Genomic DNA, 20,326 nt, shown 5'->3' with positions numbered 1-20,326 from the left:
ATTAACCCTCATGCGTTAGGTGAATTACAGTGTGGTGAGATGAGGAGGACCTCCTGGAATTGAAATCTTGCTTCTCCACATTATTGGTGTTTGATTTTGAGAAAGTCACTTAAATTCTCTGGGTATCAGTGTCCTCACCTTTATCTTGGAAGAATAAAACTTACCTCCTATATGGTTTATTAATAATACATGTAAAGAATATGCATGTAGTGGACTTTCAGGTAGAAGGAAACACTACTATCTGTTCCTCATTTTGTCAAGAAGATACTGACATGGTTCTATGCAGGAAGATTAGTTAGAGCTCAAATCTAATTCTAATCCTGGGGTTTTATATTACTATCTTCATCATAGAGCAATAAACATTATGATAGCTATTATTATTAACTACACTTAAGTTCAAGATTTCTACAAATTTTCTTGGTAACCCTAGCAAGAAACTTCCAAAAATGATTCCAAAACTGCTGGATGTTTACCCTGTGTTACACTGTACTAGGTTCATTAATGTATCATTCTAAATAATTCTTTAATGTGTTCTGGTCCCAGAATTTCAGGTGAATAAACTGAGATTCAGGGATGCACAGCAAATTTCCCAGGTCACGTTACAGTCAGTCGATAGAGTCATGTCTCAAAACCTTTTTTTTTCTTCTTCTTCTGATTCTACTGCTCTTCACATGGTTGCCATGTACAAAATGGCCTATATTAAGCAAAGTGACTATGACTTTAAGGATCCTCAGAATTTGATTCCTGTGATAATAAACTGGTAATAAATTAAGGATTATAATGCACTTTCAGGATTTAAAGTGTTCAGGAATAACATTGTCGAAGCATAAAGTTTTGTGTTATCTCAAAATAAATTGGTAACACTAGATTCAGCAATTCCTCTGAAAGAAAGTAAACTTTACCTGAATCTTGTAGATAGCTATAGTCATAGCCCAGATCTTTGGATGAAATAAAGAAATCACCATTTCTGTACAGTGGTATAAAAGGAACCATGTAGGATTCCCGGTTATGTCCAATGGGTGCATTGGCTTCTGGATAAACTTCTTGAAGAGGACGGTGCCTTCGGAGCCACTGCTCAAAAATACTGCAGAGGAAAAGGTTATTCAGACTAAGAAACATATTGTGTATAAAAGAAATATTTGAAAATTTTTAAAGTAAAATAAGGCATATATTAAAATCTGGAGACATGGAAAGATGTTGAATATATTCTTTATACTTCAAAAATATTTCGTAAAGTATCAGTTTATTCTTTAAGACCTTGAAGTTCACACATTTAAAATAAATAGTGAGGCTAGCTTTGAAAAAATAATTTCTTAGCAGGTGAATAAAACTTACACATTGAGTTTTGAACCTCCAGAATGCTGCAAAATAAAGGTAACTATTGGTTGAGTGACAATTGAGTCATAGTTGTAAATTAAATATATTCCCAAAGAAAGACCAGAGAAAGAACGTATAAAACTAAATTGGAAACAGTGCTAGAATTTGGTCATTTTTTTGGTTCTGGTGGGAGGCTTTCAATGATTTAAACATTCATGTTGTGATAGGTGAAGTGTGGGCTTAATGAGTCTTGATGGGAGACAGAGCTTACCTCCAATGACAATGGTTTAGATACCTAAACTTTGTTTCTCGGCTTTTTCTAAAGTTAGAGTATGACCATATGATAAATATTCTGCCAATCTGACATACTCATTCATGACTTCGAAACAGGAGGTAGTGACACAAATAAGCAGGGACAATCAGAAACCATCCTAGAAATGGGCAGTGGCAGTTGATATAACAATATTTAGTTTTCAGGGGCAGCAAAGCCAGATGTACCAGCAAAGGAATCCATTGCCCAGCAAGTGCCCTGTGTTCTATAGCATGGTTTTGGCAGCCGTCTTAGCTGATGCCCTTCTTGCTTATTCTCACCTATTTCTGAACCTGCTGCTCCATGATTTTGTGAGCTACTCAGTAGCCTCTCAGCAAATTCTTTTCCTACTTAAATCAGGCAGAGTTAGTTTCTATTTCATGCAACTAAAAACTTTGACTGGAAAAAAACTAAAAAATTAAAGGATTGAAAAAAGTCCAGTAAGAATGGGGTAGAAACTCAAGTTGTAGAGTAATTTATAGAGAGCCATTAACAATATGACAAAGAGAATGGCTTTGTATTATCGAGTCATATGACATAGAAGAAAGAACACAAGAGCTGGAGTCGGGGAACTCTTCTTGAGGCCTAGCTCTGTGTTTTCATCTGGCTGTATAACTCTAAGAAAATCACTGAACTTGGAGAATTAGCCTCCTCATCCTTAAATAAGAGTAATAATATCTGTCCTACCTGTTTCCAATATGATAGTTTTTGTGAAAGTACTAAATAATAAGCTATCGTTACTTAGCTGTACATTTTAAGCTAGCAGGTCAAAGGTTGGTACAGGGTAGAAAAGGTGGTATTGAAAAAGAAGTGATAATGCTTCAAACAAAATGAATACAATTTTAGAAAACCATTTTCAACATTTTGAAGCACAATAACGAAGAGAACAAGGAAGCCAAATGGAAGAAATGATTATCATTTTTTCCATGACAGAAAACAATTCTGTTTATTAGAGGATCTGAACTTGAACACACTACTTGTGGTCAAAGTTGGTTTTCAGTTGTGAATTTAGTGAGGAATTGGCAGTCCACTGATAAACACTAAAAATCTGGTCCATGCATACCAAATGCTTTCTAAATTAGTTGAATTATTAAACGAACATTTACTGAGTATCTACTGTAGGTCAAGTTACACAAAGAACTGTGTAAAAATCTGAGTTCTATAGTTTGCGACAGGGAAGATTTGTAAAATTGTATCTGTTTGATCTTCTTTATTCTACAAAATGGGAATTATATTTATGTCATGAAGGTAATGTAAGGATTAATTAAAATAACACAAAATACACAGTTAAGTGGTACATAAAAGCTATTATCTTTCTCACAGCCCCTCTCTTCTCTTCTTCCCCCTCCTAAGTATTATGACTATACTGGAAAAACTTTAAAATTGATGAGACATAACATATGCTGTTTTAGAAATGCCAAAGCCTTGCATATGTGAGCAGTGCCTTTAGTGATGGTTATTATTCTGATAGGCAAAAATGAGAAATTAGAAGATTTAAGAAGATTAGTTTTTCTGTGCTTCAGTTTCCTCAACAGAAGAAATTAGAAACTGGCTTGACAATAAACCCCAAATTTTATTAAAGTCCTATGATTTTATAAACTAGTCCTTTTGTTTTAACTTTTATGGTTTTCTTCTCTTTACAAAAGCAGTACTTGTTTGTTATGTAAAATAGAGAAAATACAAACAAAAAGGAGAAAAGAAAAAATCACATGTAATTGCTCTATGCTTTTGTTATATCTAGTTTTTAAAATATGCATCCACAACACTCTACCTGTATTTTACCAAAAAAGGAAATCACATTATAGATAATTTTTAGTAGACATTTTATTCATACTAACCATATGTTTTCAACTGGTAAATTAATTTTTTAAAATGAGAAGGAGGCTGTCTGATAATCCCTCCACCACCCCTGTCAAATTTTGACTGATTTTGGAACAGCCTGATATACAATGAGCCACTAAATAAGGGCTTGAGGCAAAAATTGTACCTTTTGTCAATTGAGAAAAATTACTTCTACAGTTCAATTTATAAATAATCTTGTTTCTGCCATGAAATAAAAATTCTTTACCTAAGTAGGACAAGGACATCAATTCTCAGCACCAAAAGATTTAATGGATGAAACCATTAATGTGCTCACCCACCTCATCAACCTTTTCAAATGAAGGTATTAATCTTGATTAAGTTCTTCACCAGTGATTCTCAACTTCAGTTAATTTCACCAAACCATGACTAGAATAGCTCACATGGGAATATTAATGTTTAACTCAGATAATTACATTGACATTTGGGGAGGAGGGGGTAGTCATCTTTTTAGCAAAACTTAATTTGAACTGAATCTAGATAGTTTTTCTGAAAATCTGAGTGACAGTGAAATTCACAACAGAAAAATTAGAAAAATGTAAAGATGACCACAGACGGAAATATGGAAAGATGTGTTTCATAAATAAAAGCTGGCATGGGACCTCTGATTTCAGGTCAGACATGTAAAGACTCTGGTCACCCTTATCCTTAAAATAAGAAAAAAATAGACAAATTAATAATCAACAAATTTTCTTGGACCCATGAGAGAATTGAAGTTGCGGGGCAAACTGCCATCCACAAAAGTGGAGAGATGGGTTCATCCAGAGGCACATAGCTGAGATCTGCTTACCAGGGGCAGGAGCAGCTGGATTCCTAAAGTGGTAGGAACACTGAAACACTTCGATGAATGGCTGGAGACTGAGTCTAGACTAGTGATGATAGTGGGAAATTCCTGGGTGCTGCTGTCTTAGGGGAACTTCCACATGTTTGGGGCTTTACCTCCAGGAACTCCACCAGGTTTTTATGGTGAAGACCTCAGAAAGATACTCTCCTTACTCTGTTACAGGGAGGAGGAGAGTGACCATTGTGAAATATGCCCAGGACATTCTCCATATCAAAGCCCTATGATCCAGGGGAAATTGTTAGAACCTTATCCCAGTTTCAGGAAGAGAATTCCTTTCAGTCCAGCCTCTTTCAGTCTTCCTGTCTCACCTAAGGAGAAGTAAATATAAGCCACAGGGGTCAGAGTTTCAAGGACATAAATAGAAATACTGCAACCAGGGAAGCAAATAGAGGGGCAGAGGCAAAAGAAGAAAAAGCTGTATTGTGAAGCCCCAATGCACTGGCCTACTAAAGGACTGAGATTTAATTAGAATATTTTGAACACTCCCCTCTCTCATACTTTACCAGCATCCAACAAATCTCCAGTATAACAACAGTGGATTACAGCTAAAAGAGCTGAAATACATGAACTATCTCTGAGGAAGAGTATGTAGGGAAACCCAAAACCAAGAATAGAGACAAAAACAAATACACTACAGAAACTTGAGGCCTCTCATCTCAAAACTGTAACAACTAGGACAAACATTTAAACATTGTGCAACTCCTTGCCAGAGTAACATAAATTTGTACACTAAAAGCCCATTTACCTCAGTTTATCTTACCTAATAAAACATATGGCTTTTAATAAAAAATTACAAGGCATGGCAACAGAGAAGAAAAAAAATCTGAAGAGATAAAGCAATCATTAGAATCATTTATATCATATTAGATATGATATAAATTTTGGAACTATGAGACATGGAATCTGAAATAATTGTGAATAATATCAATTTTAAAAAACTACATAATATAAAATTAATATATTAGAATAACATTTCTAATAGAAAAAGTAAATAATACGCAAAAAATCATGAATAATGTAAGCAGAAAGATGGAAACCCTAAGAAAAAATTGAAAGAAAGCCTAGAAATCAAAAACATTCCAACAGTGTTGTATATATCACTAACATTGATACGGCCAAGAAAAGAATCAGTGAGCTTGAGGCTAGGTTAGGAGAAACTTCCCAAACTGAAATGTAAAGAGAAAGAATAAAAAATAATTAAGAATTATGGGATAATTTCCAAAAAATGTAACATATGCATAATTGGAATGCCAGAAGAAGAAAAAGTAGGCAGAACAGAAGAAATATTCTCCAGTAAAGGGAACTGGGGTTCCTCGAAGAAACGGCAGGCTCTAGGGCTGGGGTAAGAAATATACAAGATGAATGTCGAGCATCTTTTAGTGCCATAAAGTAAGGATATGTTCAAAGAAACGACAACCACCCACAATGTTAGAGATATTTCAAAGGGACAGAGTAGTCAACTGAAATCACTCCTGAAGGCTAAAGCTGGAAGAGTTTGAGCCACAAAATAAAGTCGTATAAAATAAATATAGAGGAGTCTGTACAGATATAATCTATAAATATACAAATTAATAAATGGAGAGAAATATATAAATCTGTCATGTAAAAGAATTCAAATAATTATGTAGATACTCTGTCTTGAAGGTACTATATATAACTCCCCACTCACTAAGTATGGGATGCACACAGTGACTTCTTTTCAAAGAGTGCAGTATAAAAACATGGTGAAATCATTGAACAGTTTGAGAAACTTGACCAACACTACCTCCGCCAGGTGATCAAGGTTAACATTCACAATGGTAAGTTATGTTAATAGCATGGCCCTTTTTGGGTGATAGAGGTGTGATAATTGCTCTCTACCCATCATAAGGGTCATGGCCAACACTCCTATAACAAAAGACAGATTAACAAAGAAAAGCATAATAATTTAATCAAAGTTTTATATGACATGGGAGACCAGAAAAGAAGAGCCAAAGACCCAGGGAAAATTGTCTAATTTTATGCTTAGATTTTATGCTTATGGCCAGTGTTGCAGAAATTTGGACAAAAGAGTATGATCTAATGTAATAGACTGACAGAAACAACCCAGTAAGCCCTGTCTGTTTGTGTTCTTCTTGACCTCTCTGTGCAGCAGTCCCTCCTCCTACGTATAGGGCAGGGCCTTAGCAATGAAAGTTTTATGACCTACTATCAAATAATGTAGGTCAGAGTATTTTTTTTATGGCCAGCTGCTACAAAGAAAGGTGGGAGAAGATGATAGTAATATTTTTAGGGTTTATGGCTTGTTTTGGAAAAGAAAGGTTCTAGTTTTTATGATCTTGGGGAAGAGGGAGTCTAGTTTCTGTGGTTTATTTCACAGGCGAAATAGGGGCCAGAGACTTTGCTTCTGAGGCCTTCCAACCTCCTTTACTTCAAAATACTCAGCATCCCAAGGCACCATACTTTGGGGTACATTTTTGAGTCCCTATACACCTTTGATATGATGTGAAGAGAATGGTGCTTTACCTCTAGGGTTGTCCATCCCAAAACACATATCCCAGTTTAATCATGAGAAAAAAATCAGACAAATATCAACTGTGGGACATTTTACAAAATACCTGAGCAGTACTCCTCAAAGTTGTGAAGGTCATCAAAAAACAAAGAAAGTCTGAAAAACTATCACAGGCAAGAGGAACCTAAGGAGACAGGATGATTAAATGTAATATAGTATCCTGGGTGGGATCCTGGAGCAGAAGAAGATATTAGATAACTACTAAGTAATCTAAAGTATTGACTGTGGTTGATAATAATTATATCAACATGGTTCATTAATGTCCACTAATGTCCCATACCAAGGGAAGATGTTAATAATAGGGGAATTGGGTATGGAAAATGTAGGAACTCTCCATTCTATCTTCACAACATTTTTACAAATAAAATAATTATAAAATATTTATTTAAAAAAAGAACAAACAAGGAAGGCTTAAGATAGTTGGATATTTGGGAACTGATTCGTTGTAACACATCTACCACCACCATGACTACACACACAAAAAAGTTACATACACATATGTAATAGAAGACCTTTTTATTTATTCATTCATATATTTCAAAAATGAATGAATATATTCTAAATATCTATAATAAACTGGCTCTGGGCCCAGCATTGGTGAAGTTTTCTGCCCTATAGTATTTGGAGTCTAGTGATGGAGATAGTAACTAGCAATTTCAGAAATCAACCTATAGTTATGAACTGGCAAATATGGAAGAATGTAACATGGTAACAGGATTTAATGGGGAAGCCTCATCTTGACTGTGGCCTGAGGAAAAGTCTTTGATGGTGCATTCTTCAAGAGTTGAAGAATGACTGTTTAGAGAAATGGTAGAAGAATATTTCTGAAGGACAGAATGGAATTTGGAAAGAATCTTTGATTGGAAGTATGCGACAAATTCCAGGAACTAAAAATTGACCAATATGTCTATAGGGATCAAGGAGCAAATAGCTCCAGATGAGGCTGGGAAGGTGAACTGAGGCCAAATCATGAAGGGTAGCAGAGGCCATGTTAGGGAGATTTGTGTTTTTTTCCTAACAGAAAGTCACTGTTTGTATCTGGGAAGGTGAATGATAACATGAACAGATTATCATTTGTAAAAGACCACACAGATTTCATTGCAGAGAAGGGACTGAGGAAGAGTAGGAGTTGGTGGATATGCAGGCATCAAGGGGGATAAAGAAATCAGTGAGAAAATTATGTCCAGGAAAAAAGATGATGTCCGGAAATCCAAGCAGTACAATTGAGGAGCCAGGTACCACAGAAAATGCCTAGTTTTCTGGCTTATGCTACTGAGCAAAGTGTTTGTATTACCAGATACAGAAACCCCTGAAGAAGTGGAATATTAGGGGAGGATGTTGATGTCATGATTCTAGATGAGATGTGCTGTAAGATGTTTTTGAGACATTTCAGTGGGGGTGTCAGGTCATTCGCTAGATATCTGGGTCTGGATTTCAGAGTAAGATTAACTTTGGAAACACAAATTGAGAAGTCACCCACCTCTAGCTAATAACTGAAGCCATGGGAATAATGAGATAATGAAAATACGAGAGAATCTGAAGTTATTTTTCTTGGATATCATCTTTCTGAAAGGCCAGGACAGATGACATGACAATCACACTCTCTTTGAGAACTGCAGCTTGAGATGCCTCCAGCCACTTGAATTTCTAGTCACTCAAAATTTATCGAATTGCAGTTGTATAATAGCAGGCCAGTGCATTCCTATATGTTTTATTCTTTTATTATTTATTTCTTCATGTAGTACTTGTTTTGAAGCAGTTACTTGTTAAAACAAACTTGTAGTTTTTAAATGATAATAAACATTTCCATTTAAACTTAATCCAATAAAACTCTCTAAGCCTCAGTGTGCTCATTTATAGAAAAGGGATGGTACTATCTATTTTAATGTATTTATGAGAACAAAAATAAAATAAGGAAGTGAAATGTCAAGTAACAATAGTTAAGGATAAAATGAGACAATATAAATGATTGGCTTAGTTCTGAAAAAGCAGTAATTTGTTTTCTTCCCTTCCAAACCCCTCATTTTACAGAGGCAAAATAAAATTTGAATCCAAAGGTCACAGTTAACGGTACAACCAATATTGGAATCAAGGGGTCTTGGCTACCACTCTGTTACTAATAATAGTAAATGCCCTGTTCTCTGTGTGTTTACACAGGATGACAGGGGTGTTTCTGCAGTTGCAAGTATGCATATGCTTCTACCAAAGTCTGATGCGTAGATTTTCTCTCTTGGAAGACGCTCTGCTTGACCTTCGTCTTGACATGTAAGCTGTTTATCCAACAGACACCTGCATTAATTAGCATTAAACACCTTAAGTGTTCCTTTTCTCAGAGGACTCAGGACTCACACACTTTATACTCAAGAAGCAGCAATGAATACATTACAAGATCAGGAAAGGATATGTATTAGCATAAGAAATACAACGAAGGAGATAATGTGAAATCATACTTTAAAAAAAAGGCAGAGAGAGAGAAAGTAGTGAACAAAGTTGGTAAGGGACTGAGTTAAGATGAGAACCCAGTTCTTCTGCTTCTTTCTCTGACACTTTAGTGTTCCCTATCTAGGTTTCTGTTCTTTCCTTCCTTTCTCTCCATGAGGAGGTTTCTGTTACTTTCTGACTAAGCTTTAAGCGATGCAGATGGAGGAGAATTTGTCAACAGGGTGGGAAAGGTACAGAAAACAGATGCTAGATTGTCAGTTAAACATGCTCCTTATTTCAGAAATTCAGGATCACAATCACTCTTTTTTCTTTCACTGTGAGGGAACAAATCCAAATAGAGGCAGAGGCATTGTTGTTTTCAAAGCAGGCACAAGTACATTGGAGGAATATCAATGCTGCCAACCAGCTGAAGAACAACAGCTTTTAATCTTTTGTTTCTCAGTGCCTTGCACACAGATTAGGTGCCAACTATCTACCCAATAATCTTGAGTTTATAATCTAACCCAGATGACAAAGTTAGCAATAAAGCAATGTCTATAAAATAAACTCTTAATATATTGTTAAATCAAGTTTAGCTGAAAGTTGTCTCCTACATATTTTAAGTTCAGCCTAAAGGTTTCTCTGTACATTGTGAACTATAACCTAAATGGAGTTGTAAACAGACTATAGTCTATTCTTGTGCCAATCACCGAGTTTTGTCTAATCAAAGGTGGCCAGCTGTTCAAACCATGTTCAAATAAGTCAAACACCAAGCTATAACCAATCTGACTGTTTCTGTACCTCACTTCCATTTTTTTAACGTTATTTTTCTTTTTCTGTACATTAATCTTCTTCCACCATGTGGCTGTGCTAGAGAATCTGAGCCTACTCTAGCTCAGGAAGCTACCTGGTTCATAAATTGTTCTTTGCTCAATTAAACTCTTTTAAATTTAATTTGGCTAAAGTTTTCCTTTGAACAATATCTTGCTTAATATTTTATTGATTCCATTTTACAGAAGAAAAAATTGAGTCAAAGAATTTAAGAATTTGCCAATAGTAACTCAACTAGAAAGCAGTAGAAGATCTGGGGTTCCATTTTAGATTCCTGTGACTTTTATCATAACACCCAGCTGGCAGAGCTAGGACCAGAATCAAGGTGCTCTGTTCCAAGTTTAATGCTTTTCCACTAACATGCAAGAAATTAGTAATTAGGAATTAAAACAGAAAGGTGGACAAGGCTTTCATGTTTTGTTCCAAGCATTAGCAGGCCTTTCAAAGCTATACACAGAAGTGAGAACTAGGCATCTTCTGATTTCACCTTACGTGACAGAATTTGATTACAAAATCTCTCAGAGTATGTAAGAAAGGGTGATGGCACAGTTGTGAAACACTAATAGCAGTAGTCTAAAGACATATGATTTATCCTTGTAGAATTGAAACCCTTTTTTATTCACAGGCTATGAGGAGCCGAAGACCATCACTGGCTTAGTAGGGTATGAGGTGGCAACAGATAAGTAGGTCAAAGAGGATGCCATGAACATGAGGTTCTGGATCTGGGCCTAGATGTATCTATGATGACTAACTTAGAATACCCTCCTGATGAGGGCCACAGAGTACTTGGGAGGTGACTTTAAGAGTGCTGAAAGGGACCTAAACAGCTCACATTGACAACAGGCAGTGAAAGTGAGGGGAATTGGGGAAAGCAGTACAACATATCTTGTTATGAACATAGGAAGAACCTGCCAGATGAACACACAAGAGGGGAAAGTCCAATTTCCACAAGCACAAAAGCTTATACAAGGCATCCTAACTTTGGCCTTGGGATGTGAGAGCAAGAAGAGAAGTCAGAAATACAAAACCTCCTCATAAGAAAACTTGTTTCAAATTCCTGTTATTGATTTTTGTGAGGAGAGAGAAGATAATCTCTGGAAGTCTCAGTTTATTCATCTGTAAAATGTGGATAATAACAAACTTCAAAGAGCTGTAAGACATAAATGAGATCAGGTACACTAAGGACAGTGCTTAACATGCAGTGAGGTTAGTTGTGGCCATTATACTTGCACAGAGCAGAAACCATTAGTTCTACAGCTTAATACAGGAGCCAATTGAATTTCCTTAGAAAAGACATTTTAAATATTTGCTATTTGGTCTGTCATCCAAGTACTAACCAGACTAGACCCTGCTTTGCTTTCAAGAAATTGGTATGCCTATGGTATAGACATAGGCAAATTTTTGCTATTTGTGAATTATGGTGTACCACAAAAGAGTTGTCCTAAAAATTAATTCAATAAGTCTATTAATTTTATTTCTTATTTTAAAATATAAAAAGAGAATCATACAATCTAAAGGTTAGCCTCACAGATTCTGGAGCTAGACGATTGTGATACTTACTAATTCTGCAAACTGGGGCAAGCTACTTAACCTCATGTGCTCCACTCTTCTTTTCAGTGAAGTGGGGATTATAACATATTATGAGCTAAACTGTGTCTCTGTAAAATTCAAATGTTTATGTCCTAACTCCTAATACCTCAGAATGTTACTTTATTTGGAGATAAGATCTTTAAAGAGATAATTAAGTTGAAATGAAGACATTAGTAGGCCAGAATCCAATATGAATGAAGTTCTTAGAAGAAGAGGAAATTTGAGCATGGGCAGGGACAGAGAGGAGACTATGTGAAGACACAGGAAAAAGATGGCCATTTATAAGTCAAGGGAAGAAGCCTTAAAAGAAACCAACCCTGGTGACACTTTGATCTCAGACTTTAATTTTCCAGAATTGTGAGAAAAAGAAATTATGTTGTTTAAGCTACCCAGTCTGTGGAACAGGTATACCACATTTTATTGCAATTCAATTTATTGCTTTATGCGGATATTACATTGTTTACGAATTGAAGGTTTGTGGCAGCCCCACATTGCAGAAGTCTCTCAGTGACATTTTTCCAACAGCATGTGTTCGTGTCATGTCTCTCTCACAGTTTGGTAATTCTCATAATATTTCAAACTTTTTCAATATTACTAAATCTCTTATTATGATCTGTGATCAGTGATTTTTGATGTCACTCTTGTAATTGTTTTGGGGTGCCACAAACCACATCCATATAAGATGGTGAAGTTTTGTGTATGTTCTGACTGCTCCACCTGCCAGCCATCCTCCTTCCCTCACGCCCCCATCACCAACAGTCCTCCTCCCTCTCTTCGGGCCTCCCTATTCTCTGACACATAGCAATATTGAAATTAGGTCAATTAATAACCCTACAGTGGCCTATAAATGTTCAATTGAAAGGAAGAGTCACTTTAAATCAAGAGGTAGGAATAATTACCTACAGTTAGGAATAATATTAGATAAATATTAGAGGTAAGAATAATAATGAGGAAAGCATGTCCAAAGCCAACATAGCTAGGCCTTTTATGTGAAATACAGTCAAGCTGTAAATGCAAAAGAAAAATTCTTGAAGGAAATTAAAAGTGCTAGTCCAGTGAACACATAAATGATAAGAAAGTGAAACAGCCTTATTGCCGATATGGAGAAAGTTTTAGTGGTTTGGATAGAAGATCAAACCAGCTACAAAATTCCCTTAAGCTAAAGCCTAATCCAGAGCAAGGCCCCAGCTCTCTTCAATTTTATGAGTCCTGAGAGCAGTGAGGAAGTTGAAGAAGAAAAGTTTGAATCTGGCAGTTGTTCAAGAGTTTTAAGAAAAGAGCCCATCTTCATAAAATAAAAGTGCCAGGTGAAGCAATAAGTTCTGATGGAAAAGCTGCAGAAAATTAACCAGAAGATCTTCCTAAGATAAGAGATGAAAGTCATTACACTAAACAAACAATTTTCAAGGTAGACAAATTGCCTTCTATTGGAAGATGCCATCTAGGACTTTCTTAGCTAGAAAGAACTCAATGCCTGGTTTTAAAGCTTCAAAGGATGGGCTAACTCTCTTGTTAGGAGCTAATGCAGCTGGTGAGTTTAAGTTGAAGCCAGTGCTTATTTAGTTGAAGCCATTCCAAAAGTCCAAAGGCCATCAAAAACACTAAATCTACCCTGCCTGTGCTCTGTAAATAGAACAATGTTTAGATGACAGCACATCTGTTTATACCATGATTTACTGAATATTTCAAGTCCACTGTTGAGACCCACTCCTTCAAAAAAAAAAAGATTTCATTCAAAATATTACTGCACATTGACAAGGTCACCCAAGAGCTCTGATGGAGATACACAAGGAGATGAATATTGCTTTCATTACTGCCTACACAACATCCATTCAGCAGCCCATGGATTAAGGAGTAATTTTGACTTTCAATTGTTATTTTTTAAGAAATACATGCCATAAGGGTATAGCCGACATACAGTGATTCCTCTGATGAATTTGAGCAAAATGAATAGAAAAACTTTTGGAAGGGATTAACTATTTAGATACAATTAAGAACATTAATTTTCATGGGAGGTGGCCAAAATATCAACATTCATAGAGTGTGGAAGAAGTTGAATCCAAACCACATGGATGACTTTGAGGGGGTTCAAGACTTCAGTGGAGAAAGTTACTGCAGATGTGGGGGAAATTACATGAGAACTGGAGTACAAGTAGAGCCTGAAGATGGAAACAAATTATTCAATCCCATAACAAAATTGGAACGAATGAGGGGTTGCATCTTATGGATGAGCAAAGAAAATAGTTTCTTGAGATGAAACTTATTTCTGGTGAAGATGCTGTGAACACTGTTGAACTGACAACAAAGTACTTAGAATATTCTATAAACTTATCTAATAAAGTACCAGTAGGGTTTGAGAGGATTCACTCCATATTTGCAAGAAGTTCTACTGTGGGCAAAATGCTATCAAACAGCATCACATGCTACAAGAATATATTTTTTGAAAGGAAGAGTCAATCAATGTAGCAAACTCTATTTTTTTCTTGTTTTAAGAAATTGTTGCATCCACTCCAAACTTCAGCAGCCATCACCCTGATCAGTCAGCAACCATCAACCTGCTAGACCTACCAGAGGTCTGACCTACCAGAAAAAAGATCACAACTTGCTGAAGGTTCAGAATATTCTTAGCATTTTTCAGCATAAAGTATTTTTAACATAAGGTATGTACATTTTATTCTTAGGCATAATGTTATTGCACCATAAATATACTACAATATAGTGTAAATATAACTTTTTATATGCACTGCAAAATCAAAATATTAATGTGACTAACTTTATTAGAATGTTTGTTTTATTGTGGTGGTCCGAAGCCAAATCTTCCATATCTTAGAGTTATGCTTGCACTGTATTATGGAAGCCCTAAGAAACCAATAGGTAATAGTACTTACTACAAGGGATTGTTTTTAGCATTAACTGAATTAATGTATGTAAAATCAATTAGAGAAACATGTAGCATAGAGTAAGTATCAATGTTATTATTATTGTTATTAAAATTATAAATACTTTGTTTTGGGATTTTTCTTCCATAAGGGTTCTTTAAACTTTTATATTCTCCTACATCTTTTGCCCCTTTAAGATTAGCTCAATGGCTACATCTATGAAAACTTTTAAGAGTTGACATATTCCTCCTTTGATTATCACATTTGTCATATTGCATTGCAGTTATTTGATCATGTGTAATTTTTTGCCTATATGGGAAATTCGCTGAAAGCAATGATATTGCCTTATTGGTCATTATATGTCCTGTGTCCATTACAGTGCCTGCCAGTTAAAAACAATATGAATTCAACCAGGAGACTGAATTCATATTATTATATTTATAAAGTCTCGTAAACCATATATAAAATACATAGGAATTGTATATTTTGCCCTAGAGAGTCCAAAATTTTTTCAAATTGTTCAAGATTAAATTATTTAAGATTAAATTCTTTAAATTATTCAAATTATTTAAATATTTTATGAATCACTAATTTAGTGTTTAGATATCAGAACTTGGAGAAGAAAGGATCTAAGAAATGTTGATGACTTTGGGTTGAATCTTGGTAGATTTTACCATTCATTAATCCCCATCAGTTAGGACAGTGCCTGGCATGTAATAAGCATTGCACCGAGTGCTGGAAATAGAAAGCCAAATGAGGAAAGGTGCTTGTCTTACAAAGAGCTAAAATCTGGTCAATAATTCAGCACAGTACAGTGTGAATGCCAGCAGAGAAGGGCCCTTCATGCCTTGGGAAAAAAGAGAAAGAGGAGTTAGTATCCGCTTGGATGAGGGTTGAGTGGTGTCGGTCAAGGTGCCCCTTTGGTGACACTTGAACTAAAGTTTTAAAAAATGAATAGCAGAGATCTAGGCAAAGTAATAAGAGGGAAAAAAGCATTCTAGTAGGAGTAAAGCACAAGCATGAAGGAAAAGAATTATGCTTCTGGGACCCTGCAAGTAGACCAGATGGATTGAAAGGAAGGATATTATGTGGATATCTGTTGGTATCTGTGGTTTAACACAGATACTGTAGGGTTTGCATGAAAGGTAATTAGTCAATATTAGTTTAAAAGCTGTGAGGAGCCATTGGAGGATTTTAAGCCATGCAGTGACATAATCGTGCCTAGTTACTGTATAATTCAATGGACCAACAGCTGAGTTTGGGAGCTCAAAGGGAGCAACACGGTAGTAGATAGACAGCCTACTTTTACTGAGACCACTGGGAAAAACTTGGAGCATCTACCTGGGTTTGAAATAATAGCATCCCAGGAGCTCTATTTCCTCCTGATTCCTGGCTAATGTTGAAGCACATTTGAGGAGTATCTGGAAATTTTCACTGAAAAACAGCCCCTTTAAGAGAACTCCACACTTTAAGAGTAGAGATTGTCAGGAATAAATAGCTTCAAATGAAAATCCTGTTATATAGCTAAGAAATTCAACTGTGGCCAATCTCAATTAACTACAATTTTAAGTACATAGTCTAGAAGTTCTTAATTTAGTTGAAAAAAGGGGAAACAAACCCTTGGGGAATCAGTAAGGCAGTTAAAATCAGATTAAAATACTTAAACTAATGATGAAACTTGGAGAAAAAAACTTAGTATAAGAACCAAAAAGGCCTAAATAATTAAAAGTTTAAGAAAGAAAGGCAGTTTCAGTGTTTTTTTCCTCTCCTTTTCCAAAAAACATTTAATATCATTAAGTAGCAGGCACCCTGCTATGAATAATTCAATGTGCACTCAGGATTGAGAGACACTGCATTAAGCAGAAATTGCACTCAAATAAAATGAGCCAGGCCACACTGGCCACAGTAGTCAAGATGAATCTAGAAAATGTCTCCTAACAGACCTCCAGACAATGCTGGGTGTAAATGGGAGGTCTGCTATTCACTTGGCTTTCAATAGGAATTACTGATGGGCCTTCAAAGCCTCACCCCTCTTACCTGTGAAGTGGTGATAACAAACCTTACTCCCTTCACTGAGTTGTCCATTTATTTATTCAATAAATATTCTATCATGTTAAGAATCATGACATGTCAAGCTCCAGTGATGTAGAAGCATAGTCCCTATCCTCATTGATCTCCCTCCATGTTGTGATAAACGCATACATATAGTGTTAAGGTAATATAAATGATGCTCTTAAAGATGTGTATAAAGCCTATGGGATTACAGCAGAAGCAGCTAACCAGATGGGGAAACGAGAAAGCGGTATTTAAATTGGATGAGTAAATTATGGGAAAGGTATCACATAGAATGTGTAGACTGACAGGGACCCTGGGCACTGATGTAATTGAAAAAATAAAAGTGATCTGGTGTGGGATGCAATGTAGAGCAGTGTGGGATCAACAACAAGTGAGCCCAGAGAGGTGGAGGTGGGTCACACTGTGAAAGGCCTTATGCATATCAGGGTGGGGAGTCTGGGCTTGATCCCAAGGGTTAACTTGAACCTAAGTGCTTTAGATAAGAAGTAACCGTTCCTGGATTTTAATTTTAGAACTATGATTATAATGGATGTGTGTATTATATTAAATTATAATAAATCAAAATGTAATACTTCTGTTTAGTGGAGATCATAGTATGCCAGGGGAGCAATAGTGACTAAGACAACTTCTACATATGACAAATAGCTATTACTTTTCTTAAGATGGCTATGCTGCCTCTCTTTCTTCTAAAATTTCTCTTCATTTAACATAAATTATTGTTCTACTATTCTTCGCTAGAGTGATGCTTCTGAAGCTCTTGGAATAATAAAAAATGACTGATTGCTTCAGTAATAATTTCAATTTATTGGATGACAGTCATGCATCCAGTGCTATGCTGAGAATTTTGATATATATATATATCATATTTATTTCTCCAACAAAACTGCAAGAAATGTAGCATGGTAGCAGTAGTGAGAGTTAGCTCATATACCACTGTATGCCAGGTATTATTCAAAGTACTTCACATACAGGAACTCGTTTGAACCTCAGAACAACCCTATGAGGTATGTTATACTTGTATTTTACAGATGAGAAAACTGGAGGACAAAAGGGATATAAAACTTGCCTAAGGTTACACAGCCAATAAGTGTGAAGTGGCAGAATCAACATTTGAAACCTGCAGTCTAAATATGATAAGTGTTCTTAGCCTTAATGAGGTATTTGTACAAAAGTACTCCCATTAAAATACATATAAAAATAGGCAAACAAACAAAAAGGGTTTAGGCAACTTTCCTCTATTTAGTTAGTAAATGGAGCAGTAGGAATCAAACCTGAGTCTTTTGTACTTGGCACTTTCCAGGACACCAAGTTCTTCCAATTGTGTATTCTGCACACACACACACACACACACATACACACAGTAAGCCTATATGACTTGCCCATTTTCTAAGTTAATCAGGAAAAAGAAAAACATTGAAAAAGATATTTGAGTGGAAAACTACGTGACATTTTACATTACAAATAAAAACTTCATCTGTTCACTGCTATGTCCATAGAAAAGAGAATCATGCCTGTACACAGTTGATAATAAATATTTCATAAGTAACTATCCCAGAGGGTTTTCAGAAGTATCCCCTGGGAATGAGGAGAATATATTATATGTTTCTTCAAAACATATATTCAGAAAATAGATACTAACAAGCTATTACCTACAGGCAAGTACAGGAAATGTATGTAGTAAAATGGGAGATGAAAAGCTTCAGAAAGCAGAGTCCTTCCCTTAAGGAATTTTCAGGGAAGAAAGCCACTTAAACCATTTATATCTATTTATCTCTTTTTATATCTTTAATCATTTATATGATTTTTATATCTTCAGTCAAAGACCAAGAACCTGTATCTAATGGAGAAAGGTGTCTTCAAGTACTATAAAGTAAAAGTCATTATTCAAGGTAATAACAGTTAAGTAAGTTCAAAGTGAGCATATGTAGTACAGGCACACTTTCACATACCCAACACTCTTGTCATAGCAGACAATACTTTCTGGTTTCCAACATCCTCACTGAAATATTCCCAGTACTATATCCCTAAGCCCTAAGCATCAACTTTCATGTGACATTAATAGCCTTACTGCTCTCCCCAACTGTGGTAGATTTCACTTGATTCTGAGAATTACAGTGGAAAAGTTTATCATATATCTACTATCTGTACATATATAGAACTCCTTTATTTTGAATGACAAGTCTTTCCCCCAGACAAAAGGATATCATTCCTATTGTGCATAAGGCCCTTCAGACACAAACTCTAACACTTGTAGCCTCCCCAGTAATTGACATGGTTTGGTAGGAATCCAGAGGAATTATTCTTTATGTAATAATCTACATGATAATCTTCATGTAATAACCTACATGATAATCTGCATATGAACAGGCAAGGTTTCCACCTCTGCTTCAGAAAATGAGAAAAATTAGTCCTTAGTTTGGTGCTTATAGACTAAAACAATAGTAGAAAAGTGGGCAGCAAGAACAAAATAGCAAAAATCTATGGGTATCAGCCCAAAGTATTTGAATTTATTCTGTATGTAACATATATGCAGTGGAAGACTATTGCCCTTTGAAGAGTGGAATTGTGTGAAAAAATGGTGCATAGAAAGAATTATATGGAGGTGTTACGCAGATTGGATTTTGTTGTTGTTGTTGTTGTTGGAGGGATTAGAGGCAGGGGACCAATACATATGATGGGGCTAAGTACCTATGGCCCATACTAAATGTAAGAAAAATCAGAGGTAATATCTGTAGATAAGACAAGAAAGCAAAGAAAGTAAAACATATGTGAACACAGAGATGCCATCTAAAAGAAGCAAAATTCTCTATGAATTATCTATGAACTCAAATGCTTCTTTCCAAAGAACAGCAAATATTCTATGCATGACTAAGAGTATTTATGGTTTACAATTATAGAAATATACAGAACACCAATACACAAATAATTTATGCAAGAATAACACTAATATCATTGGCAATTTAGATAAGAAAAAGCATGATGTGTTAAAGTCTAGCCTAATGAACAAAGAAGATAATGTAAAACATTCTTCAGAGAGCAAATTCAACTGAAGCTGACAACCTGACATCTTAATCACAACAAATGATCTGGACTGCTGGAAAAAGGAGCCCAAGAAAAGATCGATCAAATGCTAAAAAACAGACTATTTTCTTTGCGTTTTGCCCAAAAACAGTAGTTAGATATCCTCCCATGTACTTACCATTTATTTCCTTCTCCAGCCAAAATTTTTATTTACATAATATTTCTTAGTTTTTTTCCTTTTCTACTCTTCTAATCCTCTATTCCAATTGGAAAAATTGACAAACTAAAGTATGTCTTAAAAAAGCTAGTGATCTGAGCATCATTCGATGTGGAGTTAAAAATTTAATTGCCACTTTCAAGAAAGGAAAAATGGATTATTTTATTTTTATTAAATCTCCACTATGGAAAGGGAGACAACATGGAGGAAAGGATTCCTATTTCTTCTGCTAACAAACAATTTGTGGAAGAGTGAGAGACTAGTGAAACCCCCTCTGAGAATAAACAAATAACAGAGGGTAGAACATCAAAGGAGAAAACTCAGAAACATCTCAAGAAGACTCCAGAATATAAACCAAATGGACTTGTGATAGTGAACATTTTGAAATTTCTATTAAAATCCCAAGTTG

At 35.6% G+C, this 20,326-nt stretch overlaps 2 protein-coding genes across 2 annotated transcripts in view; one reads left to right on the top strand and one right to left on the bottom strand.

Moving 5' to 3' along the window:
• Nucleotides 1-14,384, top strand: part of NOX4 (NADPH oxidase 4) — a 214,223-nt gene extending 199,839 nt beyond the window's left edge. Inside the window, exons 20-21 of the transcript XR_010113373.1 lie at nt 9,040-9,147; nt 14,218-14,384. The gene's annotated coding sequence lies outside the window, so the exon portion shown is untranslated. The remainder of the gene's footprint in view (nt 1-9,039; nt 9,148-14,217) is intronic.
• The window catches only part of TYR (tyrosinase), a 117,740-nt gene that overhangs the window by 10,159 nt on the left and 87,255 nt on the right, over nt 1-20,326 (bottom strand). The window contains exon 4 of the mRNA XM_003832989.4: nt 903-1,084. Coding sequence (XP_003833037.1) covers nt 903-1,084 — 182 coding nt within the window. The remainder of the gene's footprint in view (nt 1-902; nt 1,085-20,326) is intronic.

This window comes from Pan paniscus, chromosome 9 (genome assembly GCF_029289425.2).
Source record: "Pan paniscus chromosome 9, NHGRI_mPanPan1-v2.0_pri, whole genome shotgun sequence".
In the NCBI taxonomy this organism is placed as follows: domain Eukaryota; kingdom Metazoa; phylum Chordata; class Mammalia; order Primates; family Hominidae; genus Pan; species Pan paniscus.
The sequence above is the reverse complement of the archived record's forward strand: the minus strand, read 5'-3'. Positions and strand labels throughout refer to the sequence as shown.